The 9,605-nt window shown below is 36.3% G+C and overlaps 1 protein-coding gene across 1 annotated transcript; it reads right to left on the reverse strand.

The window, feature by feature from the left end:
* Positions 1–1,010: 1,010 nt before the first annotated feature.
* fsaf1 (40S small subunit processome assembly factor 1) lies at positions 1,011–9,564 on the reverse strand. Its single transcript, XM_084433101.1, has 7 exons — positions 8,851–9,564; positions 8,120–8,352; positions 5,992–6,054; positions 4,672–4,767; positions 3,799–3,885; positions 3,644–3,681; positions 1,011–3,214 (listed from the first exon to the last, which is right to left on the reverse strand). The coding sequence occupies exons 1-7, from the start codon at positions 8,939–8,941 to the stop codon at positions 3,076–3,078; spliced, it is 747 nt and encodes a 248-aa protein (XP_084289227.1). The 5' UTR covers positions 8,942–9,564; the 3' UTR covers positions 1,011–3,075.
* Between the last annotated feature and the right edge of the window lie 41 nt (positions 9,565–9,605).

Raw genomic sequence — 9,605 nt, forward strand, 5'->3', positions numbered from 1 at the left:
TGGCATTGTAAAAGTATGGATATGGTTTTAATTTGACCTAACATAAAAAGTGGCCAAAGTTGAAGAAACCCCCATCAACAGAAAGCACAGATGAATTCCATTGGATTTTTTCCAAAATAGAGGAATCCCATCTTTTTATGATTCTTTTGAAAACGCACAAAATGAAATGGTCTTGGGGTGTTTGTTATACAGGCGAATGCTTAATATGAGTGTGACCATCATCAGAAAACGTCCTGTAGTCCCATGAATTAACAGAAAATCTGTCACTGTATCAAGCGTTTAAGGATTTATTTTTATATACCGCATATTGCTTGTGTGGATGTACATTAGTCTGGTGTTTGGCCCTCAGCTTATCTCATTGTGAAGAGTTTGAAAAGGAAAGACAAGCTGTTTCCCGAATGCATCTTTCCACTGATCCTCAGACGAACACAGCCCTGGTGTTGTGTGACGACATCATCATCATCCTCGACGAAAACTAACGTGTGGGTGTGTGTGAGTCTGAGTCGTCGCTGCTCTTCTTCTGTGTGTGATCTTGAGCTCTCGTTTCCTCTTACTAATGTGATATTTTGTACGTCTTTGTGGTTTGTATATCAAATACATTGTATATGACATTCTTTTCTTACTACTTAGTGTGGAAGAAAAACAGCGTCTTTCCCTTTTAATAAACAATAAAACTGTGATGACAGATCCACGTGTCTTTATTCAGAGGCTCTCATCTGGGATTTTGTTTCTTTTTCACGTGACTTAAAATTGTCTTACAGCCGTCAGGTCATGTTTTTGCCACACAGATGGATTGAACTCAAAAAATCAGTGTTTCAGCATTATTTATTATTATTAATAAAACTACACTTTTACACTCCTATGATGCTAGGCTGTTGAGGGTGACTGCAAAGGTGTTTAACTCTTTCCCCGCCAGAATTTTTGACAATTTTCACAAAAGTTTCATGGCCCCCTTAATATTTTGTTGTAGTAATATATATGCAACATATCAAAAGAAATAACAGACCCTCTGCTTTTAAACAAAAACCTGTTTTATTCTAGCTTCATGCATTCTTTTTTATCAACACTTGAATGTGGGTAAGTGTCATAAAAAGGCAACATTTTGAGCAAAACGCGGAGAAAAACACGTTTTTGTCGAGGACTACATCTGGATCGGATTAAGAACGATGATCAAAACATAGATTGAGTAGATCGAGTCCATCAACACCCCCAAAGCTTCAGTAACAGCTCGACATGAATGGGTCTGTCCTAAGTCCTATGGGTTGACATTTCATTCAGTAAAGTTTGACAGTTTTGATTTACATGCCGTTTAATGTTGATGACCGCGTTATTTTACATATGCATCTGCATCATACCTGTCAACATTTGGGTACCAAAATACGGGAGACCTGAGGGGGTTTCAATTCCACCACATGCGGTTCCATATCATCTATACATTACACACCATCGCCAAATCATAGAAAAATAAAGACAGTTGTATTCATCTTAAAAATACACAACAAATCAATATACAGAAAAACATATTTCTAAAATAAGGTAGGCCTATAGGCCACAAATCTGTGAGTAGGCTACAGTTTTCAAAACTGAACAGGTGATGTTGTGTAATATTCAGTTACTGTATGAAACTGTTCCAGTGGGTGGAGTTTACTGGTACTGAATATTACACATACTCCATCAACTGGAACAGATTTTCACTGGAACTGAATATTACATCCAAATATTGTTATGTAATCAATCAGCATGTTGTGTAACTTCACCTATTGGAACAGTATTTCACAATTTTTCACAGTAACTGAATATTACAAACAAAGTTGCGAAAGAACGATTAACAACGATTGCAAAAGCGTGCACGGATTATGAATTTGTTAACTGTTACCGTTGTACCGTAGTTTTTTTTCCCTTTTTTTCTGTAGCCTATAGTTCTATTTTGTTAATAGATTTTGCATTCTATTTTGGCTTTCTCGTGTGTCCCTATTTTCATTGTGTCCTTTTTGAGCCACGGGGCGTTCGGGTAGGTTATGGATTGAAAAACCAAAGCAACTGAACGGTTTACAAATCTGAGCACAGCTTAGACTCTTTCTCTGGTAGCCTTTTGGCGTCAAGGTCAGGCTGCGATGTCAAATGTATTCCCAGGAATGAGTGATCGCTTTCCGCTTTTAAAGTTTTATAAAATAAGTAGCCGGCTTGAATGGTTTAAAAGCAATAGCAAGAATAAAAGCGCATCATTTAATATATATATAATGTAACGCCATGCAGCCAGAGGATGACAGAAAAAAACGGATGCTGCGTTAAATATTTACTTAACACGGAGTCACTCTTTTCCCATTTCTAACTGTCACGCTTATTCAACTTCCCGCGTCTACTACCTGCGCAGATATCGACGGCACAACTGGGTTGTAGGTTGCCCGGTTGAGCTCACAAATGGGTTGAAATTTGTATGACGTGCTGCGCGAGTAGGATGGGTTTCATACAAGATCTGGCAACTGGACAACCTTGGAATAATAAATTGATGTGATTATTCATACGACGTTTGGACCATACAAATAACGGGAGTTTCACGGGAGAAATAACAAAACGGGAGATGGGTGTGAAATACGGGAGACTCCCGGGGAAAACGGGAGTGTTGCCTGTGTTTGATCAGGAGATTCAGTACTATTTCAGCCGTTATGTAATAGCGCCTCCTACCTGTTCACATAACAGTGAAAATAAGGAAAGTTGGACATTTTTGTCAATGGCGGGGAAAGAGTTAACATGTTTGCCAAGGTATTCTGGATGGTTTGGGTCTATATAGATAAGGCTCACATCCCAAAAATTGTCTAATCATGTAGAAATGTAAAACTACACATTTATAAGCAATAAGCAATGCTGCATAAGTAGTGCCATTTATGTCCTTAGCACAAACAGTGAAAGATGAGTTACACAAAAGTGAAGAGACCAGAAAATAAACAACAAGGACATGTAAATGTGTGCGTATAATGACTGATGTAAAGTAAGGCACATTTCAATTCCAGTTCAGTCAAAGTGTGATATTCCAAACAAATATAAACGCTCTTGCATTTCAAATGTTTTCTGTTGCTAATCATCAGCTGTTACTTTTTTGACTTTAACTTTATATTTCTGAATGTCTTTGGAGCTCAAGACCAGCATTCCATTTTTGAAGCGTCCGACTTGTCCACCGAGCTCTCCGCTAGAGGAGGATTTACTTCTCTCAGTCCTGGGAAGTCAAAAAGAAAAGAAAAAAAATGAGCAACACTAATCTTGACACAGTTACCAGTGCTCTGCAAAAGTTTGTGGGGAAAATCCAGTCACTTATATAGGAATTGTCTAATTTTTGGATGGCAAAAAAGTTCCCCACGTGGATTCCACTCCGCATTGACCAACAGAAAGATGCTTGGTTTTAAAGTGACTTTGGTGCTTCATACATAACTACACTATAGAAATGTTTTGCCTGCAAAATATTGCTAATGTGCACCACACTCTTGGGTTGTCTAGTTCTTTTGACACTGGCTTGGCTTCACGGCCTTAAGCCTGTGCTAATACAATCAAGCATAAACAAACTAGAACCAATATAATTTAAATGACAACTCTCAAAGAACAACAAATGAAACTTCTTACGGTCATTGTGCTCAAAACAAACACAAACCTTGGTTGTCCTTCTTTCCTTCTTTTGTTCTGCAATTCCTGTCAAAAGACCCACAGAAGGAAAGTTAGCAGAACGATTGTACACGCTGCAGAAGAAGTCAAGTGTTTTAAAAAGTAATCATATAACAACCATTCAAATTGAAATTTTGAACTTACGGATTTTGCTTCCTCTTTCTCTTTCATCTTCCGTTCTTTTATGTTTTGTTGATACACTTTGTAGTTTACATACTGCTTTTTAGGGGGCTAAAACAAAAACAAAAAAAACAGTTTACACCAAAAATGAAAATTCATTTACTCACCCTCATGTTGTCCCAAACCTGTATGAATTTCTTTCTTCTGTTGAACACAAAAGAAGATATTTTGAAGAATATGGGTAAACAAACAGTTGATGGACAACATAGTATGTGGGGAAAATACTATGGAAGTCAATGGGGTCCATCAACTGTTTGAACAAACATTCTTCAAAATATCTTCTTTTGTGTTCAACAGAAGAAACTCACTCATACAGGTTTGGAACAACATGAGGGTGAGCGGAAAAGTCTTAGGAAATAAAAAGTTTTTGCTTTTTGCACCATATTTAAAGGTCAGAAAAACATTGAGTTGGAGCCTTCATCCTCCAAAAAGAGTCATGTGATCGCAGTTGATGTCATTCTCCAACGTTGCTTTTTCAATGATGTATGACTCGCATTGCCGATCTGTCCGCTTACATGGCAGACGCAAATACACGTATCCCATTCATATAAGATTTATTTCCACATTTGAATGAGGCCTGAAACCGATCTGAGAATATCGTAATCCATGTGCTCTTTTCCTGCTTACACATTTGTGGGTTATATGTGATCGTTGCCACATTTAAGGAAAATAAATAAATAATCAGAATTGGGTCACTTGTAATCTAAAAGCGACCTAAGGTTCTCTGTGAGATTCTGTTGGCCTGCTATAGCGCCCCTTGTGGCAATGCCGACACAAAGCAGATAAAAGGGCTTAAAAGTATGTTTCAGGCCTGATTATTGGATGTGTTGAACTCACTCTGGCTCCCAGCATGATGGCTCTGTCCTGCTCAAAGACCCTCTGCTGCTGCCTCTCGTACCCTGACAGTCCAAACCTGTGAACCTCAAGCCGGGTCTGTGGACGACACGCATGACAAGGAGAACAAATAGGCCTAGTTTAAAAATGGTTTTAAACTATTTGTTGATACTTTTCAGTATCGAATGAATTCTAACTATATATATATATATATATATTAGTGCTGGGCAAAGATTAATCACGATTAATCGCATCCAAAATAAAAGTTTGTGTTTGCATAATATATGTGTGTGTAGTGTACTGTGTATAATTTTGTATATATAAATACACACATATGCATGTATATATTTAAGAATTTTAATTTATTTATATATAAATTATTTATATATAATATCAATTATGTATAAATATATATACAGTATATACATGCAAATATTTCTTAAATAAATACATGCATATGTGTGTATTTATATATACAAAAATAATTATACACAGTACACACACATATATTATGCAAACACAAACTTTTATTTTGGATGCGATTAATCTTTGCCCAGCACTAATATATATATATTTTCTACATTTCACAAAAAAAAATTCACACAATTTTGAAAATTGTGTTGTGTGTTATGTAGGGCCTAATGAAAAGACATTTAATAAAGTTTGAAGTCCAAAATATTGTAAATAAAATGTGTAAATACTATGATGTGCGTCTCATCGGGTAACCAAAAGTTCTACACACTTTCAGACTTCAAGCCCACTAGAACACTTGGGCCAAATACAGGAAATACGTCATGCAAGTAGACAAGTGGTCAAGTGAAAAGACCACAAATGTGGGTATTGGGACAGACCCATTGACTTCAGTGAAATGCCAAAGGGACTGCATTGTCTGTGCAGGATTCATGAATGAAATTTCCCTATTTGAAGCATCTTACTCAGCAAGATAATTAAGTTGCCTATTTTTTGGTACCATGCCTTGAAGTCGTGATGAAACGGACATATCTACAGATATTTTCTTCCATATTGTGACACAACCAAGTGAAATAAAAAAGACGTTATTATCAAGAAATGGCGGAGACTTGGTTCAATCTATCCAGTCGATTGTAAGAAAGGGCCGGGGTTTAAGCGGACTAAATGATTGGAGGAGTCCGGTATCGTCACCAAGTCTGTTGTTTATGAGTATGCATGGATGAGTTGTTCACATTAAGATCAACAACATGCACTTCAAAATATATATAGGGTGAATTTTTCATTTCATGCTCATTTTTAAATGCTGACTACATAACCATCACACTAAGTTTAGAAAAATAGCAATAATCTCACCTTTTCTATCGTTAGTTTCTCATCTGGGACTTTTTTCTTCTTTTCTTTGACATCAGGAGGAGCCTGAGGATAAACATGGATGAAAACAGATAAGAAGTGAATGCAGTTGCAGTCAGCTGTTACTTTTTGTAGAGTTCATTCACTCTTTAATGCACAAGACTTTGAATTCCCATGAGCACTAGACATGGATTTACCCAGATCAAGGTTCGACAGCAGTTATCTCCTGCTGGAAGATGTCATAACTTATGGAAGCTTTGTTTCCGTCACAGAATAAAAAAATATATAATAAAAAAAGGTACTTGTGACTCATAATTGCAAGCTTATATAAACTCGTGATCAAGTTTACATCTCGCAATTCTGTTTTGTTTGTTTCTGCCACGGAATCAATGAGAAGATACAAAAGTAATTGTGATCTTGCAATTCTAAGTTTTTTATATATATATATATATATATATGCACATACATAGATAATCACATTTTTTATATATATATATATATATATATATATATATATATATATACACACACACACACACACACATACATATATATATGGGACACATTTTTCACTAGGGCTCTAAACAATGTGACTTAGGTTGTGTATAAAAAGACAAAAAGTCAAAGGGAATTTTGAATGCTTTTTTTGCGCTTAAATGCCTAAAATAAGGTATTTGGTGACCAGAACACACAATATTCTCGCTTCACATTTTATTCTATGACAAAATACGTCAGTAATTCCCCCTTGTGATTTTTGAAAGCTTTTACTTGTCTTGTAAAAGGCAGTTGCTAACAAGTGGCTAAAGGCTAAATGGGACTACAGAGGTTTAAGACATTAAACTTCTTCACCCCGAACAGGTAAACTTGAAAAACCTTGTGGCGTTTTTAATTGCACTTTTGCAAACTATTATAACCCAAACTTTCAGGGAAAACATTTTGTACATAAAGTTGCTGGAAACTTAATTGAGTTGGTGATAACGTTAAAGACGTGACTGTGGCGTAGTTCGTTTATAGCCTACGTATCAGCTTTTTCCTTTAGGTGATTGTATTTAGGCTTAAAAATTCATATGCGTTGTGTTCATTTGTGAAGATAATCTTGATTAAACAAAGTGTCTTATTTTCAGCAATAATCCAAATGCCAATGGACAAAATCCTATTGGCTTTTTATCAAGGGAAAAAGAGTAATGCAAATGCTGCCTTCACAATCACATTCTATCGGAATTATCATAAAAACGACTTTCCTCGTTTAAAATCGGACATGAATGGCCTCTCAAGTCGTATTTACCACTGTGAAGCTCAGGAATAATTTTGATCCCCAAGTTCCTGAGTATTGCTGATGTTCTGTGACTGTCAATGTTTTTTTTCTTTTTTTTTTTCCTCAACAGCTACATCACCTTGTCTTGTCATTAAAGTAGTGCATATTACTTACACATATGAATAATCATTTGAAGCATATTGTATGTTTTATACACAGTGAAAACAGCCTGAATTTGACCGAAATTCCAAAATTGTCAACAGAATGACTATTGATAGCGTGGTGAATGTTTTTATGATTGTCAATGAATGTAATTTAGGCTTTAATAAGATTTTCCCAATAAATAGGCTAGAATAAACCCAGTATCCTCCATTATTCCTGTTCTTTCCAAAAATAAAGCACTAGAATGCGAAGAGCTTGTAATTATAACTTCAGAAGTGGGAAGTAGGACATTTCTGGTATCTTGTGAGGAAGGATGTTAACTTCCAACACTATGGCTGCATCCGATATCAAATTCGTCCCTACTCTATAGTAGGTGAAAAACAGTATGTGACTAAAGAAGTATGTCTGAATTCACAGTACTCATAAAAGAGTAGGCAAAAAGTACCCAGATGACCTGCTACTTCCAGATTCTGAAGTGTGTATTCGATGGACACTTTACTATCTTATGAGGCCACAGGAGAGGATTTATAAATGGCAGTGAAGCTGCATAACTGACTAGCTGTAGGTCACGTGATAATGACAACATGGCGAATGTAGTACGTCCAGATTACATTCAATATATCTAGAATATAGAGTCATCAGTCGGAGGGCATTTAGGGCTCATGTGAAGCACAGATGCAGATCATGTAGCTTACTTCTTCATGTTCCTCTTACCTTCTTCACTAGTTCAACAGCCTTTGATAATTTGTTCTTCCTCCGAGGATCAACAAATGTAACAACCTCCACATTAGATTGTTTAGCTCCAGATGGTAAACTTTCACATACTGTTGAGTTTGTCATGGGCTGCTCTGAGTCCGTGTCATGTTTGACAGTATCCGTGTTTTCATCTTTAGCAAAGTTCTTCTTCCTTTTCTGAGACTTCTTCAGTCGTTTGTGTTGTCCATCACCTAAACATGAAAAATTACATCAAATACAATAACCAGTATTTATAAACTTCGTAGACTGTCGTTTGCATACTTTGATTGTGTGACTATATTATGCAGTGTGTAAAACCGTATCCCACAATGCAATGCATTTCTAAACTAGTTGGAATTAATAACAATGAACCGTTTAAATTCTTTAAACAAAATAAGGGTCATTATTTTTATTTTTAAATTGCCACTTGCTGAAGGCAATATACTGTTAGTTTTACTATTGTTTGAAATGTTTATCGTTGGATACTAAGTACTGTTTCAGCACATTTTTGGGATATAGCCTACTGTGTACGTACGTACGTACATACATACATACATAACGTTACGTACATTGAATGCACTAGTATTAAATGTAAATGTAAACACATTACTACACAACATAGGGTGAAGTATACAATTTTGGCGGTGTTAATCAGCATCTGCTGTAAATATGTTAGTATGTTAGCCTATTGTTAAAACATTCACTATTACCGAAATCATACAACTTGTCCAGAACTTGGTCGAGGAAAAAACGATCATCATCCACCACCTCTCCGCCGTGTTGATCTCTTGCTACGCTCATTTTTATGCAAAATAAACACGTTTTTAACAGAACGCCTAGCTTTCGTGTGTTTCACGTGTGTGCATCATACTCGCGAAATGTCCTTCTTTGCTTTCCGTCAATCCGTTCTTCGTCCCGGAAGTACCACAATCTGAATTTTGACACCGCCCATTAGAAGATTAGAAGGAGGAAAATCTAACAGCTGTCAAAATGAAACCCGCAGTTTTCCTCCAGGAGGCGCGTTGAGGTTCAGAGAGAGACAGACCTCCATTCAACCGCATTATAATCTCTCGGCGGTTTTGTCATAATGGAGACAGCTGTACGATACGAAGTATACTCTTTTAAATCTATTAATTTCAGAAAATTGCTTCATGTAATAAAAATTCGTGCAGATTGTTTAAATAAAGAGATTAAATGAAAACAGCAATCTAGTAATCACAAACGTCAGTGATTGGTCAATACGGATAGCGCTAGGAAAAGTAAACGGTACCAAGTGTTATCATACCATTATACTGCGAAATGTTACAGGTGTAAAATATTTCACCCGTTTAGCAAATTTCCGCCATATTTATTTACCAAATCTCTCTATCTCTAAAAAGCTCGCCCTCCAAAGACTGATCAGTTAACCGTAATCCAGCAAACTCAAACTCACAAAATGATTGACAGGTAGAAGTCGTTCCTGATT

This window comes from Rutilus rutilus (genome assembly GCF_951802725.1).
Source record: "Rutilus rutilus genome assembly, chromosome: 15".
Lineage (NCBI taxonomy): Eukaryota > Metazoa > Chordata > Actinopteri > Cypriniformes > Leuciscidae > Rutilus > Rutilus rutilus.